General features: G+C 38.2%; 1 protein-coding gene across 18 annotated transcripts in view; it reads left to right on the top strand.

The window, feature by feature from the left end:
* map7b (microtubule-associated protein 7b) overlaps positions 1–18,155 on the top strand; it is a 137,412-nt gene that overhangs the window by 81,599 nt on the left and 37,658 nt on the right. For 6 of the 18 annotated variants that reach the window (XR_014604065.1, XM_084098214.1, XM_084098220.1 and 3 more), the window contains exons 2-8: positions 13,142–13,267; positions 13,375–13,449; positions 15,601–15,764; positions 16,327–16,441; positions 16,848–16,946; positions 17,745–17,855; positions 17,997–18,098. Coding sequence is in view for 17 of the 18 variants with exons in the window: in XM_084098214.1 (XP_083954340.1) it covers positions 13,142–13,267; positions 13,375–13,449; positions 15,601–15,764; positions 16,327–16,441; positions 16,848–16,946; positions 17,745–17,855; positions 17,997–18,098 (792 nt within the window). In the remaining variant the exon portion in view is untranslated. The remainder of the gene's footprint in view (positions 1–13,141; positions 13,268–13,374; positions 13,450–15,600; positions 15,765–16,326; positions 16,442–16,847; positions 16,947–17,744; positions 17,856–17,996; positions 18,099–18,155) is intronic. The other 12 variants (XM_084098210.1, XM_084098211.1, XM_084098208.1 and 9 more) reach the window with 3 other exon arrangements.

The following is an 18,155-nucleotide window of genomic DNA, read 5'->3' on the forward strand; positions in this document are numbered from 1 at the left end:
TTAGACTCCTGATTCGTTGCCGAGTCCTACGATACCAAACATGCTAGGTTTCGCCTTACGGTTTGTGTAGCGTTGTGATTTAGCGCTTAAAAAACATTTGGCTATATCTTTGAAACCGCTAGTCCGATCGAGACGAAACCACCGTCAGAAGTTTGGAAACATAGGTCGATAGCTATACGCCAATGCCCAAATGCGAAAATATTGATGTTTAGGGGTACTAATTTCCAATCAAAGTCATGTGTCAGTCATTTTTTTCGTGTTTTTTCATATAAATGTCTATAACTCCGAAGCGAATTGAGATATTTTCACCAAAATTGACACACATATGTATGGGCTCACTCTGAGGACACGTAAAAAAAATTGTGGGACTGAGCCTCTTGGTGGCGCTATAATTGAACAAAATATGAAATTCCCATTGACTTCAATACAGTTTTGTGAAATAAAATGCTATACTAAACAAATGCATTGGTGTAATATTACGAAACTCAGATTGTGTCATCAGCACCATCCCCTGAAGGCAACCAAAATATTTCAAGACAGCGCCACCTAGTGGTCAAAAGTTATAACAAAATTTCCAAAAAGGCTAATAACTTTTGAATAAATCTGGCTATTGAAATGCCACGGGTCTTAATAGATTCCTTGGGTCAAGCCGAGAACATAGATACCAAGTTTTCCTTATTTGGCCAAACTTCCTGTCCGCCATCTTGATTTTCATTCAAAACCTACTTTTTCGAACTCCTCCTAGACCGTTTGTCCGATTTTCACCAAAATCGAATCGTATCATCTCCAGACTGTGCCGACAAAAAGTTATGGATTTCGTGTCGATTTATGAAACCGTTTTCGTATAGCACAGCAGAAAAGTTGAGGCATGATGCCAAAATGACTATTCAGGCTTTATATCTGCAATGCCTCGACATATTGACACAAAACTTTGTATGTGTCACTGTCTCCTTACTCTGACCACACCACATCAATTTCGTAACAGCGCCACCTTTTGGTCAAAAGTGACAATCCATTAAATCATATTTTGAATCACTTTTTACATGATTTTTCAGCCATTTCGCCTAAAATCCTCTTTAAATGTCTTTAATTGCTCATTGTTTCAGACATGTTGGCATGTCTTGTCGTCTTATTCTGCTTGGCCCCGGTAATTGCTGCTTGCAGCTATATTTATTATTATTATTCTTCCGCCATGGGAGTCTATGGCAGCCCATAGAACCGATTGCGGGAAAGTTGTTTTGGTTTGACATTCTGATAGAGGACCGTCTCAACATTAAATACACCAATTTTGGTGTTTCTAAGTCATTCCCTCTAGCGCCACCACCTGTCCAAAGTTTCACTTTTATTTTGCTAATAACTTTTGAACCGTAAGGCCAATCAGCGAAATTCTTTTTTCCTCTGATTCCTGAGCTCATGGCGATTCGATTGCACCCTATGACGTCATTTGCCGTCATAAAAATATGGCCGCCATCTTGAATTTTCAAAAAAAGCTACTTTTTCGAACTCGTCCTAGACGGTTTGTCCGATTTGCACGAAAATTGAACCAGATCATCTTCAGGTAGTGCTGACAAAAAGTTATGGAATTCAAATGGATTCGTCAAACCGTTTTCAATAAACGCACAAATACATTTTACGTAGCGCTAGCAAAAACAGTCGTAAGGCCGTATCTCCGCAACGGTTTATCGTATTCAGACCAAACTTGGTACTTGTACTCACAAGCATGACCTGAGGCTACATGCTGTGTTTCGGCGCAGCGCCACCTACTGGTCCGGAGATATGAAAAATGGCTATTTTTGCTTATAACTTCTGAACAGTTTGTCCAAAAATCATACAATTGGTCTCGTTAGATTCAGGGCAACATGCCGAGTCGACTGATATCCAATTTGACCATATCGGTCATTTTGGCTGTCGGCCATTTTGAATTTTGTGCTAAAATTCTGTATTTTATGAACGCATGAACGGATTGTTACGAAATGTGGTATGGGTCATCAGCACAATGCCCTGAATGAGCCTGAGAAGTTTCGAAACAGCGCCACCTAGTGGTGAATTTTTTTTTTCAAATGCTTATAACTTTGGGTGTGGTCGACTTATTTTCACGAAACTCATCTTTTTAGACTCCTGAATCGTTGCCGAGTCCTACGATACCAAACATGCTAGGTTTCGCCTTACGGTTTGTGTAGCGTTGTGATTTAGCGCTTAAAAAACATTTGGCTATATCTTTGAAACCGCTAGTCCGATCGAGACGAAACCACCGTCAGAAGTTTGGAAACATAGGTCGATAGCTATACGCCAATGCCCAAATGCGAAAATATTGATGTTTAGGGGTACTAATTTCCAATCAAAGTCATGTGTCAGTCATTTTTTTCGTGTTTTTTCATATAAATGTCTATAACTCCGAAGCGAATTGAGATATTTTCACCAAAATTGACACACATATGTATGGGCTCACTCTGAGGACACGTAAAAAAAATTGTGGGACTGAGCCTCTTGGTGGCGCTATAATTGAACAAAATATGAAATTCCCATTGACTTCAATACAGTTTTGTGAAATAAAATGCTATACTAAACAAATGCATTGGTGTAATATTACGAAACTCAGATTGTGTCATCAGCACCATCCCCTGAAGGCAACCAAAATATTTCAAGACAGCGCCACCTAGTGGTCAAAAGTTATAACAAAATTTCCAAAAAGGCTAATAACTTTTGAATAAATCTGGCTATTGAAATGGCACGGGTCTTAATAGATTCCTTGGGTCAAGCCGAGAACATAGATACCAAGTTTTCCTTATTTGGCCAAACTTCCTGTCCGCCATCTTGATTTTCATTCAAAACCTACTTTTTCGAACTCCTCCTAGACCGTTTGTCCGATTTTCACCAAAATCGAATCGTATCATCTCCAGACTGTGCCGACAAAAAGTTATGGATTTCGTGTCGATTGATGAAACCGTTTTCGTATAGCACAGCAGCAAAGTTGAGGCATGATGCCAAAATGACTATTCAGGCTTTATATCTGCAATGCCTCGACATATTGACACAAAACTTTGTATGTGTCACTGTCTCCTTACTCTGACCACACCACATCAATTTCGTAACAGCGCCACCTTTTGGTCAAAAGTGACAATCCATTAAATCATATTTTGAATCACTTTTTACATGATTTTTCAGCCATTTCGCCTAAAATCCTCTTTAAATGTCTTTAATTGCTCATTGTTGCAGTTGGTCTGACACTTTCAGACATGTTGGCATGTCTTGTCGTCTTATTCTGCTTGGCCCCGGTAATTGCTGCTTGCAGCTATATTTATTATTATTATTATTATTATTATTATTATTCTTCCGCTCTGGGAGTCTATGGCAGCCCATAGAACCGATTGCGGGAAAGTTGTTTTGGTTTGACATTCTGATAGAGGACAGTCCCAACATTAAATACACCAATTTTGGTGTTTCTAAGTCATTCCCTCTAGCGCCACCACCTGTCCAAAATTTCACTTTTACTTTGCTAATAACTTTTGAACCGTAAGGCCAATCAACAAAATTATTTTTTCCTCTGATTCCTGAGCTCATGGCGATTCGATTGCACCCTATGACGTCATTTTCCGTCATAAAAATATGGCCGCCATCTTGAATTTTCAAAAAAAGCTACTTTTTCGAACTCGTCCTAGACGGTTTGTCCGATTTGCACGAAAATTGAACCAGATCATCTTCAGGTAGTGCTGACAAAAAGTTATGGAATTCAAATTGATTCGTCAAACCGTTTTCGATAAACGCACGAATACATTTTACGTAGCGCTAGCAAAAACAGTCGTAAGGCCGTATCTCCGCAACGGTTTATCGTATTCAGACCAAACTTGGTACTTGTACTCACAAGCATGACCTGAGGCTACATGCTGTGTTTCGGCGCAGCGCCACCTACTGGTCCGGAGATATGAAAAATGGCTATTTTTGCTTATAACTTCTGAACAGTTTGTCCAAAAATCATAAAATTGGTCTCGTTAGATTCAGGGCAACATGCCGAGTCGACTGATATCCAATTTGACCATATCAGTCATTTTGGCTGTCGGCCATTTTGAATTTTGTGCTAAAATTCTGTATTTTATGAACGCATGAACGGATTGTTACGAAACGTGGTATGGGTCATCAGCACAATGCCCTGAATGAGCCTGAGAAGTTTCGAAACAGCGCCACCTAGTGGTGAATTTTTTTTTTCAAATGCTTATAACTTTGGGTGTGGTTGACTTATTTTCACGAAACTCATCTTTTTAGACTCCTGAATCGTTGCCGAGTCCTACGATACCAAACATACTAGGTTTCGCCTTACGGTTTGTGTAGCGTTGTGATTTAGCGCTTAAAAAACATTTGGCTATATCTTTGAAACCGCTAGTCCGATCGAGACGAAACCACCGTCAGAAGTTTGAAAACATAGGTCGATAGCTATACGCCAATGCCCAAATGCGAAAATATTGATGTTTAGGGGTACTAATTTCCAATCAAAGTCATGTGTCAGCCATTTTTTTCGTGTTTTTTCATATAAATGTCTATAACTCCGAAGCGAATAGAGATATTTTCACCAAAATTGACACACATATGTATGGGCTCACTCTGAGGACACGTAAAAAAAATTGTGGGACTGAGCCTCTTGGTGGCGCTATAATTGAACAAAATATGAAATTCCCATTGACTTCAATACAGTTTTGTGAAATAAAATGCTATACTAAACAAATGCATTGGTGTAATATTACGAAACTCAGATTGTGTCATCAGCACCATCCCCTGAAGGCAACCAAAATATTTCAAGACAGCGCCACCTAGTGGTCAAAAGTTATAACAAAATTTCCAAAAAGGCTAATAACTTTTGAATAAATCTGGCTATTGAAATGCCACGGGTCTTAATAGATTCCTTGGGTCAAGCCGAGAACATAGATACCAAGTTTTCCTTATTTGGCCAAACTTCCTGTCCGCCATCTTGATTTTCATTCAAAACCTACTTTTTCGAACTCCTCCTAGACCGTTTGTCCGATTTTCACCAAAATCGAATCGTATCATCTCCAGACTGTGCCGACAAAAAGTTATGGATTTCGTGTCGATTGATGAAACCGTTTTCGTATAGCACAGCAGCAAAGTTGAGGCATGATGCCAAAATGACTATTCAGGCTTTATATCTGCAATGCCTCGACATATTGACACAAAACTTTGTATGTGTCACTGTCTCCTTACTCTGACCACACCACATCAATTTCGTAACAGCGCCACCTTTTGGTCAAAAGTGACAATCCATTAAATCATATTTTGAATCACTTTTTACATGATTTTTCAGCCATTTCGCCTAAAATCCTCTTTAAATGTATTTAATTGCTCATTGTTGCAGTTGGTCTGACACTTTCAGACATGTTGGCATGTCTTGTCGTCTTATTCTGCTTGGCCCCGGTAATTGCTGCTTGCAGCTATATTTATTATTCTTCTTCTTCCGCCATGGGAGTCTATGGCAGCCCATAGAACCGATTGCAGGAAAGTTGTTTTGGTTTGACATTCTGATAGGGGACAGTCCCAACATTAAGTACACCAATTTTGGTGTGTCTAAGTCATTCCCTCTAGCGCCACCACCTGTCCAAAGTTTCACTTTTACTTTGCTAATAACTTTTGAACCGTAAGGCCAATCAGCGAAATCCTTTTTTCCTCTGATTCCTGAGCTCATGACGATTCGATTGCACCCTATATCGTCATTTTCCGTCATAAAAACATGGCCGCCATTTTGAATTTTCCTAAAAAGGTACTTTTTCGAACTCGTCCTAGACGGTTTGTCCGATTTGCACGAAAATTGAATCGGATCATCTTCAGGCAGGGGTGACAAAAAGTTATTAAAATCTTGTTGATTCGTCAAACCGTTTTCGATAAACGCTCGAACAAATTTTACGTAGCGCTTGCAAAAACAGTCGTAAGGCTGTATCTCCGCAACGGTTTATCGTATTCAGACCAAACTTGGTACATGTACTCACAAGCATGACCTGAGGCTACATGCTGCGTTTCGGCACAGCGCCACCTACAGGTCCGGAGATATGAAAAATGGCTATTTTTGCTTATAACTTCTGAACAGTTTGTCCAAAAATCATAAAATTGGTCTTGATAGATTCAGGGCGTCATGCCGAGTCGACTGATATCCAATTTTGCCATATCGGCCATTTTGACTGTCGGCCATTTTGAATTTTGTGCTAAAATGCTGTATTTTAACAACGCATGAACGGATTGTTACGAAATGTGGTATGGGTCATCAGCACAATGCCCTGAATGAGCCTGAGAAGTTTCGAAACAGCGCCACCTAGTGGTGAATTTTTTTTTTCAAATGCTTATAACTTTGGGTGTGGTCGACTTATTTTCACGAAACTCATCTTTTTAGACTCCTGAATCGTTGCCGAGTCCTACGATACCAAACATGCTAGGTTTCGCCTTACGGTTTGTGTAGCGTTGTGATTTAGCGCTTAAAAAACATTTGGCTATATCTTTGAAACCGCTAGTCCGATCGAGACGAAACCACCGTCAGAAGTTTGGAAACATAGGTCGATAGCTATACGCCAATGCCCAAATGCGAAAATATTGATGTTTAGGGGTACTAATTTCCAATCAAAGTCATGTGTCAGTCATTTTTTTCGTGTTTTTTCATATAAATGTCTATAACTCCGAAGCGAATTGAGATATTTTCACCAAAATTGACACACATATGTATGGGCTCACTCTGAGGACACGTAAAAAAAATTGTGGGACTGAGCCTCTTGGTGGCGCTATAATTGAACAAAATATGAAATTCCCATTGACTTCAATACAGTTTTGTGAAATAAAATGCTATACTAAACAAATGCATTGGTGTAATATTACGAAACTCAGATTGTGTCATCAGCACCATCCCCTGAAGGCAACCAAAATATTTCAAGACAGCGCCACCTAGTGGTCAAAAGTTATAACAAAATTTCCAAAAAGGCTAATAACTTTTGAATAAATCTGGCTATTGAAATGCCACGGGTCTTAATAGATTCCTTGGGTCAAGCCGAGAACATAGATACCAAGTTTTCCTTATTTGGCCAAACTTCCTGTCCGCCATCTTGATTTTCATTCAAAACCTACTTTTTCGAACTCCTCCTAGACCGTTTGTCCGATTTTCACCAAAATCGAATCGTATCATCTCCAGACTGTGCCGACAAAAAGTTATGGATTTCGTGTCGATTGATGAAACCGTTTTTGTATAGCACAGCAGCAAAGTTGAGGCATGATGCCAAAATGACTATTCAGGCTTTATATCTGCAATGCCTCGACATATTGACACAAAACTTTGTATGTGTCACTGTCTCCTTACTCTGACCACACCACATCAATTTCGTAACAGCGCCACCTTTTGGTCAAAAGTGACAATCCATTAAATCATATTTTGAATCACTTTTTACATGATTTTTCAGCCATTTCGCCTAAAATCCTCTTTAAATGTCTTTAATTGCTCATTGTTGCAGTTGGTCTGACACTTTCAGACATGTTGGCATGTCTTGTCGTCTTATTCTGCTTGGCCCCGGTAATTGCTGCTTGCAGCTATATTTATATATGATATAATTAGAAAATTAGTAATATTTAAGTAAAATATTATATTGGTTGCATTTGATTTCAGAGTCTGCTCACAAACTAGTGAACACAAATTCAGCGACACTAGGCTCAACTCTGACCTTTGCCCTTAAAGTCGTATCATCTAGCACCTGGGAGACTCTCCTGGACACCATATTCCTTTGCAATGCTACGTTCAGCACACTGTTATTTGTGATGCATTAATCCTAATCTCAGATATTATTTCGGATGGATTGTGTGCAAATTGGGATGTTTTCCATCTCATTTTGCAACACATTCAACATTGTCTAGTAAGCTGGTAAACAAGCGTTTGGTTTTAACAGGTATTTCTTTCTCTTCCTCCCTTCATATATTATCTTGTGTATAAAGCAGTCTCCTGATTTACATAGTATTTATCTGATGCTTTGTCTTCGGACCTCAGCTTCACTCTGACTCCAGCAGTTCTGCTTCGCTACACACACTGGCATGGAAACCGTTCACAGAGGAGCCAAGATGAACAACCTTGACGAGTAGAAAACAAGACTATTGCTAGAGTGTCACACCGGATGTGTTCCTGTATTTGTGTTTTAGTTTGCATATCTGTCTGTTTGTTCTTATTTGATTATCAGAGAGCGCAGACTACAACTACATAGTCTACATTTCGGCACACTATGGACTTTTTTTTTTTTTTTGTGTGAATTATAAAAAAAGAAGAAAAAAGTGATTAATTTGGCTGTTACTTTGTATATATACAGTATATCGTCAAACCTATGAGATACTAACTAGCTAAACAAAGCCTGTAAGTCAAAGTCCAAGAAGTGTTGTTAGCGCACATTGACTCTATGGGTTAGAGTCTAGGGTTAGGTTAGGGTTACCCTAACTCTATGGGTCTAACCCTGACTCTCATTAGAGATTTTGCATGTTACGGTATGTAAATATACCACCCCTAAAAGCCTGTATGCCGTCATATCTTGAGCCCTGTTCATTGTTAGCATTCTGTGTATTTGTTGTCTAGACAATCGTTCTAAAGTTTGTGCAACTACCTCAAGATGATGATTTCATTAATGCTGTTTTGCTCTGTAGATGGTTGGTGTCTGTGGATCTTTCTGTTTGTTCTGTTCTGCCGTCACTATATACTTAACCAGCCTGTTCAGCCCTGCATTCAGGACACAGATTAGTAAGCTAATCAGGCATGGGCCTCAGACCAAAGTTTCATGAGCTGGTATGTTCTGTGCAGGAATGGAGAGAAAATGCTAAAAGGAAAGTCCAAAACCTGCTCGAAAGGGCTCAGTTCAGGCATTTTGTGTCTAATCTCGAGAGGAAAGATGTGATTGTAACTATGTAGCCTATCTTTTGTCATCTCAAAAGAATGTATAGACTAGATAACATTGACTTCGTTCTGAGATTTGATTGTTTTTGCACCCCTTGGGCATTTGAGTAAATGCTATGTGTCAAGTGAAAAGCCTTTACCAGCGAGCTACATCAAGGCAAAATCAGCTGTTCACACAAACACACCCCACAGGTGTCATGTTAAAGTTTCACCACCACAATAGCCTGAGGTTTGTTTAGATGGTGCACATATCAGATGATTTCAGTCTCGTTTGGCTTCCGTTAGAGGCATTCAACAAAGATCACAAAGAAACCATTTAAGGTGCAGTGATGTATGTGTTTAGGATTGTCTTTTGCAAGTAGCACAGCACAATATGTTGGAGCATGAAGTGTCCATATCACTTGGGCATCTGGGCTTATGATTCACTGTCAGGTATTTTCTGGGTTAAACACCACTGGGTCTCCCTCACCGATAAGTAATGGGCTGCAGCCACACACACACACACACACACACACACACACACACACACACACACACACACACACACACACACACACACACACACACACACACACACACAGAGACAGAGAGACTCATTTTTTGGCTTTACATTCTCTTAGGGATTTATAAACCTGTATTCTGCGTTTTAATAAGTCTCAGTAGAGAACTGATGACTCTAGATTAGATTGTATAACTGTAGTATTGAAGTCTGTGTGTGCCTGCAGAAACTGAGGGTATTCTGACTGACTGAAATATGAAACAATGAAGAATTTCATCAATGTCCCTTTTTCTGGAATATAATGATTTCAGAAATTGCCCTCAGTAATCATTTGAGACCTTGCCCATTGTTTGTCTCAGAAAGGTGATATCCTGCGTTTTCGGTAAGTGGGTAAATTGGGTCGGATGGAGTTTGGCCTGGGATAAATCAGGAGCAACATTGTCCTGAAATCTAGAGCAAGTGCCGGCCGTCGCCTCCTCAGGGATCGCACACGGAAATAGATTGAATAATATCACAATGGCTCTGCTCCAACGCATAACAAGCTGCCTGTGTAGGCAGTTCATGAATTCAGAGACACACTGAACATTAGTGTGCAACGGATCACAAAACTCACAGTTCTGATCATTTTTATGGTTTTTGAGTTATGGATCAAATCATTTTTTGGATCAGCAAAAAAAAAAAAGGGGGGGGGGGGTAACTTTTCTTTTAATTTATTACTTAAAGTTCACTTACAAATACAAATACTTAAAGAACAAATACAAAAAGTTACTAACAGTAGTATTCAGGTACAGAAATTAATAGTTAGGCCTAAATGGAAAATAACACACTTTGTTTTACTGTAGAAATTAAATATAGGTTCATCTTTGTTAAAGCTGTATTATTTTATTTGATTAACATTAATGACACAGACAACAGCAGGAATATTAGGCTGTTGTCACTTTAAGACCGAATGCACGGACTGAATATACTGACACACATCCGGTTTCTTTCTCTACTGTTCACTTATGACATGACAGAGAGAATACTTGTCGAGACGGGTATTTTGACATAATTTTGTGTCCGTTTAAGCGCGAATAAACGTGAAAGAGGAATCAATTCGGTGTTCGAGCGCTGTCTGAAACGCATCTCTATCTCTGTGTGCGCGCGCTTCGAGTGTGTGCGGCTGTGCGCAGAGATTACAGTCCCGATTTTTGCCTCTTCTTCTGTATTTAAAATCGTTTGAATGTGTAAATTGGCAAGAAAAAAACACGTCCAGATGATAGAGTTTCACTCTATGATGGTTAAATTTAGCAGTTAATCCGCGAATCGCATGCGTGCCGAACCCTGAGTCCTGTTCGTTGCACCCCTACCGAACATTCATTTTTAAATAGCTTTTTGCAGTTTAATATTCACAGATCACGATTCGATTAATTGTTCAGCCCTACTTTTAATTTATTCATCCAAAATATGCAAAATTCTGTGACATTCCGCATTCTACAGTAAATTCCATTTTTGTCAATGAACTCTTCATGTTTTCCTGTGTATTTCGTGTATTATGTAGAATAGGGTGTTTTTGTTTTTGGCCAATGGTCGTCAATGACTTTTGCTAAAATGCACTTATGTCTTTGCTTGTTGTGATTGTTTTTGTCCTTTATCCATTCCCCCCTCGTCTAGACGCACCATCTGCCCATAGCTTGTTTATCCCCTCCTCCCCCACAGTGGAATTATGGGTAGCACTCTTTAAAGATCAGTATTTGTGGGAGCCATAATACATGCTATTATGTGGGTGATGTCATGTAAAGGATGGCAATACTTTTCTTTTTTGCCATTGAATCTTCCTTTTAGGGCTGCACGATATTGAAGAAAAATGCGATATGCGATAACTAATTAAATAATGCGATATTTGATACGCAATACGATTAATGCTTAAAGTGTGTAAAATAAACTTAAATTATCTTTAAAATATATTTAAAATTATATAACCTACATGTGTTTCACATTCTTTTTTTGACAAGAAAACATCCCTACAACTTCTGAAAGTGAACATCCGTGTTTTACTGTAGCATTAGAAGTGTTATTTTAACATCAGTGTAAACCACAGGGTTTAGGGTTTCAGGAAGGCCTACATTAGGGTTATTTAACAACAGAAACTGATTAATCAAATGTAAAAATAAAACACTGCTTAGTTTTCACTGTATGTATTAAATATATACTGATTCTTATTAAAGCTACAAAAGTTATTCAGCCAAGAGCAGTGAGTGATTTTCTCTGTCTTTTGTTCATGACCCATATTATTGCAAGCTGTTGCGATATGCATAACGCAACATTTGCGATATTTCAATAATTTCGATATATTGTGCAGCCCTACTTCTTTTACAGCAGTCCGATGACTTTTTAATCTCACGATTGCTACAGAAATGTGCCTCATTTCCAAAAGCATAATTTGGGATATGTCAGATGCCTAACCTCAACGGAACTGAGGAACATTGTGCCTGCAATTTCTGTATTATAAGTTTGGATTAAACGAGCATAATGTATAACAAGAAAACATAACTAGGCCTATTATTGATTGGTGTGTGAGATGACGCACACAGCGGGAGACTGATTGGTTTTAGTGCAGGAATCAATAACAGTTTAACCAGATTGCTGATTCTGATGTGCTGTTTGCTTCAGTATCTGTCACTGGTCACAGGATACTTGCAGATGTTGAGACCTGATTATAGGAACACTACAAATACACTTTCTGTCTGTGGATGGTTAAACATCTCAAGCCATATATTTTATGTTTACCCATGAATTCATAAGCCTATTTGGCATCTGTTTTCAATGAATTGTTTAATTTTCAGGCTGAGATCTGAGGGGGAATGATCTCAGGTTAAGTAAATCAACATGATGTAGAGCAAACAACTTTGACTTTTTGCAGCTTCTTTAACACTATGTCTTGTGTATATCACTGTGCAAATAAAAAATACATTTGATGTACAATATGAGACTAGTATGTGTTTGTTTACACCTGTATAAATATTGGATATCTCTCCATGGTTGGCATGTTAACTTTATGAAATCAAAGTATGTTTACAGTTTGTGAAAGTTGTAAAAACATTTCTTGGTTATAATTTACTGTTTTAATATATATCATAAATATTTAGTATTTAAAAATATTTGATATATATCAAAGTTCAGATGCAAAAGCCTCTAAGTGCCATCTGAAATTTTCTTCTAGAATGATCATTTTTATAAAGCTTGTATATTTAAGTTCAGTAATTTCACTTAAATGACAATTAATAGGTAATTTGCATTGCCATTTAAGTGAAATTATTGAACTTAAATATACGAGCTTGATAAAAATTATCATTCTAGAAGAAAATGTCAGATGGCACTTAGAGGCTTTTGCATCTGAACTCTCAATATTGTGTTATTTTAATACAATTATATTATTTTTAATGATAATTTAATATTTTTTGTTTAATAATTTTAAATCTAAAAACAATATAAATATTTTTAATATTTTAAAATTTAAATTAATTTAATATTCATTAAGATTATTATTAATATAAAAAAATATATATTTTGTGTAATATTTAATATTAATTACATTTTTATATTATATCCCCTTTTTAAATGATATGATGTCTTAAGAGCACCAATACAGTTGACAGCGATATACCTAGATGTTTCCAAAATAATTAAAGCACTTTGTATTTTCAATTCTCTGAAGAATTAACAGTTTCCCCCTTCCCTCTATCTGTGTTATTCAGGCTCTGACTACCTTCTCAGAGCAGATGAAAAGTCGTCATCATGGAGTCACCCGGACTCATCTGTCTCGGGACAGTACACCTACACCATTCCCAGCCCTACAGAGACGCACATCATTACCAGACCAGGTCACACACACACACAGCCTGTGCACTACTGTTAGCTGTATATATGCAAACATCACCTCCCAGCTTTACTGCCTGAACTCATCCAGCATGTGTGCTTGTGTTTGCAGAGCCTCTCATGCAGAAGATCGATGAAAGGCAGAGACTCGCACGTGAACGGAGGGAGGAGCTGGAGAAGCAGAATGGTAGGACAAACACACACATTGTTATTAAAGACAATGTCAGAGTGCCTTTGCAACACATTTAACTTCCATAACGTGACACATTTCAGAATGAAGCAGTATATTCAATGTACAATTGGGTGGACGGGACTTTTTAAAAAAAATTATTTTAATCACTTTTTACCATGATTTGATTGGCATTTGAATGTTAAGCTTTGTTTACTGTTATTAGTTTTTTGACAACTTTTTTGTACTTACAAACTTTCCAATGCCTCGTTTTATGAGTACAGAACCTATTTGTACTACTGTAGAAGTTTGGTACCATTCTGGGCATTATTAGTGGGGTAATTTATGAGATACAACCTTAGATCCATTAGCGCCTGCACTAAGCCATTCGGCTGATATCTCTAAATAAGCTCTAACTTTAATAATGTTCGACCAAGGGAGAAAAGGCTTCTGGGGGGGTGTTTGGCTCGAGGTCATGGTGCAAAGGAGCCTAGGTTGATTTTACTCTGAACCATCCCTTTAACAAAGACACATTTTCTTTGAGGTACTACATACAAAACAGATACAAATGACAAAGGATGCATATTTAGTATGTACTGTAAGTGATGCTTTGATTTTTATAATTCTTGTTTTGCATCAGAGAATTATGGGAAATGTAGTTTAGTCATGCAAGACTGTCATCTCATAAATAATATAAATGAGTAGTGCTTTCTAGCAAGCTTCATCCACAGTTCCAGTACACAAAATGTAAAAAAAAACAAAAACAATCTGCTAAAATTATGAATAATATCAATTCGCTTTTGTTACATATTCTTTAACAGAGGTATTACATTTGCTGACTTGACTCGAATGCATCTTAAGAACGGGCCGGTTATTAAGATGTACATGGGTTCAGTTTTGATTTCATGGTGGAGTGTCAGTGGTTTACTATGCAAACACACAGATACTGTTGAACTGACCTTTGATCAGAGACTCACTCAGTCCTAATGAGAGTCATAATGAATTATCAGTTTAGTATAAGAAGCAGTTACATGTTCATGTGTTGTTCTTGTTATTTCTGAGTTGCTGGAATGTGTCAATCATGGGAATTTGTCAAATCAAACCTTCTTCACCATGTAAAGCTCAGGGTTACACTTCTTGCACTTTTTCCTGATCTTGCCTTTTTTTACACATTTTGCTGTTTCTTGTGTCTGTCTGTTTTCCTTGTTTGTAACTGCATGACTAACTTGAAGGGGCAGGTTGCTGTGGCGAGGTGCAGTTGTTTTGTAAACTCTTGGCAAGGTTGTTACCAGGACACCCAGTTTTATGTAAGGGGTTATAGGCACAGACAGAGAGGCCAGAGAGAGATTGGCGGATTAATTTTGCTCGCTTTCAATTACTGGAGTGCTTGGTTGCAAATAAAATTGATAATCCACAATGTTGACTTTTAACTTCTGCCTTTCTTATTATTTATTACATATTCTCTTATAGCTTTAGCATTACACTTTATATTTAAAGGGATAGTTCACCCAGAAATAAAAATTCTGTCATCATTTACTCACCATCTTGTCGTTCCAAACCCATAAGACTTTAAAAATATCTTAATTTGTGTTTCAAAGATATATTTTCACACCAGTATATAAACTTGAGACAACACCGGTATTGCCAATGTCACCGGATGCTGACCGACTACTGCAGCAAGATTAAATGATAACAGATTTCAATTTTTGGGGTAAATATCCCTTTAAAGACTTGTTATAATCTGCTAATCTCTGTGAAATTAGTCACAATTCTTACAGGTTTTGAGTTCCAATGTAGTTGTGTTGCCCTGTCCTTCAATGACAGCCTCTTTGCAAATCTTAAATATGACTGGTTGAACTTACATTATCAGGGATCCCTCTTTCATTTTGGGATCCTCATCCAGGAACAGAACATATTTGGTAGGGCATTCCCACATCTAGATACCAGCTGGGCTATTTAGGAATAATATTATCTATCCTCTTTCCTTCCTTCCTTCAGTGTTCCAGTAGTCATGACAATGTTAAAAATTGTGATTTCCGGACCTCCTTAAGTTACACTGGAAAAGTTGTGTTAGAGTTGAAATTATAAACAAATCACTATGCATACTAAGGGATACACTATGCATACGACTTGACTAAGGGAATTGATTGTGTGTGTGTGTGTGCGCAGCTGCACGGGGGTCCAAGTGGTTGGAGAGAGAGGAGAGAGCCCGACAGTTTCATGAGAGACAGCTGGAGGAGCGCAGGAAAAGGATGGAGGAGCAGCGGGTGAAGGAGGAGAGGAGACGAGCTGCTGTGGAGGAGAAACGACGGCAGAAACTGGAGGAGGAGAAGGTGAGGACGTCGGGAAAAACCCTTCTCTGGAGTTGAATTTATTCAGCTGTTTGTATATATTCACACCCTATACGTTTAGTTTTCATTATTTATCTTCATATTTCTCATCAGTCATTATTAAAGCAAAATTACATCAGTGGTTCTCAACAGTTTTGACTGCAAGACTCCAAGCCCCTGTTTGACCACGACTATATTTGAAGGCCGTCTTACAGTATCTCTAAGCCCCTCTGGTACTTCTTTTGTAATAAAAATAAACTTAACTTCTTTTTTTTTAATAACATTTTTATCTTTATTATGCTTTTCCACTTTTTCAACTTTAGTTAGTGTGTAATATTGCTGTTTGAGCATAAAAAAGATCTGCAAGGTTACAAAGCTCATAGTCCACTCCAAAGGGAGATATTTTATTTAACAGAATCCACTTTTCAAGAACTACAACGTGTTTTTTCCGGGCTTTAAGTCACAATGTTACTCATTTAAATAACTCACAGTTATGGAAGGGCGGGACATTTGCGTTTATCCAATAAAATGCTCTCTGGAAAGATAATGTCCTTGTGTGTTTCAGGCACGGTATGAGGCTGTTATCAGGAGGACCATGGAGAGGGGTCAGAAAGCCAGGCCGAAGTCGAACCGCTGGAGCTGGGGTGGAACGATCTCTGCTAGCACGTCACACAACAGCGGTAAACACACATGTGCACAGAATTATTCAGGGTGTGTAGAAAACCTACTACGATTAATTGTGGTTCCCTGATACAAGCTCACTTTAGCCTGGTTTTCAGGATTTGAAGTTCTAATATTAGTGCCTTTTATAGTGTTTAAATATAAATTGAATAGGTTTATGTATGCAGAACAACACTTCTATTTTATTCTCTGCTCACATTTGCTGACTCAGAGCCATGAGCTCACTGCACACCCCCTTTGTTTGCTTTATTTTCTGCTCCATCAATATCTCTCTCACTCTCTCTGTGTATGGTTCTGCATTTCTCTTCTTCCCTCTTCCTTTCACTGCTTCTCTCTCTCTCTCTCTCTCTCTCTCTCTCTCTCTCTCTCTCTCTCTCTCTCTCTCTCTCTCTCTCTCTCTCTCAGGTTTTGATGATTCTGCTCTCTTTCCATTGGATCTAGCTGGGCTGGAGCACTATCATGGTGTTTTCAGCTTAACACATCAGCAGCAGTTTCGCTCTCAATGTGAATATAACCGGCAGTGTAGAGCAGCCGACTAGCACCATTAGCTAGAACTTGTAGCATCACCTATAAATGATTAGTTTCCTTTCCCGTAAGCAGTTAGCATGGAGCCAGAAACATAAACAAACTGGTTAACAGTTAGATGACTCATAGCCATTTTGTAGTTTCTGTTTTAAAGGGGACATGTATCTCTTTGTCACATTTTTTGCTTATAGTCCACTTTTTTGCACCAACAGCTTTTTTTGCTTTTACACCTTTAAGATTTTGTGTACAAAACAAACTTCAAGTATTAAAGCTTAAGCCTTTAGATCACTTTTTTTTTAATATATATATTGTGAGGAACATTTCAGGTGTGTCCAAAGTTTTGACTAGTTCAGTACATCAAAAGTAGTTTTAAGTCTTTGAGCAAAAAACATCCTATTTTCCATGATATGACCCCTTTAAAATCAGGTAATATCTATATAGGTGATATTAGATCACAGATGTCCTGTTAGTTTTAAAGTTGTCAATGTGTCTGTCCATTTTGGAAGGCAGGTTGAGATAGTGCCGTCATCCTCAGTAGTCTTTAATACATGTAGCTAAGCACTTTTCCTCAGATCTAGCCTAACTTTTACAAATTAGCATCCATTAGCTGCTTCAAGCATACACACAGTAGAAAAGGTCTCACTAAAGCCTCTTATGCCCTCTTCCCCATTTTCTGTCTTTCTTTAGTCTTTTCTTCAGTGCATTTTCTGTATTACGCCTTTAAGTTGTATGAAGTTTTGCATCTCATGTTGTATTTGTGTGTGTGTGTGTTTGTAGATGCTGACAGAAGGTCAGTCTCCACTATGAATCTGTCCAAACACACAGATCCAGTCATTTCCAAACGCCTGTCATCTTCCTCGGCCACCTTGCTGAATTCCCCAGATAGAGGTAAAAAATCTTTACACAATCTCATAGCCAAACAAGTCCCTTTTTAGATGAATAATTTACCAAGGATCCCCTTTTTGAATTTACCCATAATTGATATTTTTTGTGTGTGTGTTTTTGTGTGACTTTGCTGTACCGTCCAAGCCTTACAGAAGCGGACATCTCTCTCGTCATCTTGCTTGATTAAAAAAACGCTATCTAAATCCCATATATCCAGAGAGAAGATCCCTCAGGACAAACCAGCAGGTGGATTTTAGAAATCCAGAAGTCTTTTTTGCTCTTTTACTTGGTTCAAACCAGTGC

This window comes from Abramis brama (genome assembly GCF_963993115.1).
Source record: "Abramis brama genome assembly, chromosome: 22".
NCBI classification, from domain to species: domain Eukaryota; kingdom Metazoa; phylum Chordata; class Actinopteri; order Cypriniformes; family Leuciscidae; genus Abramis; species Abramis brama.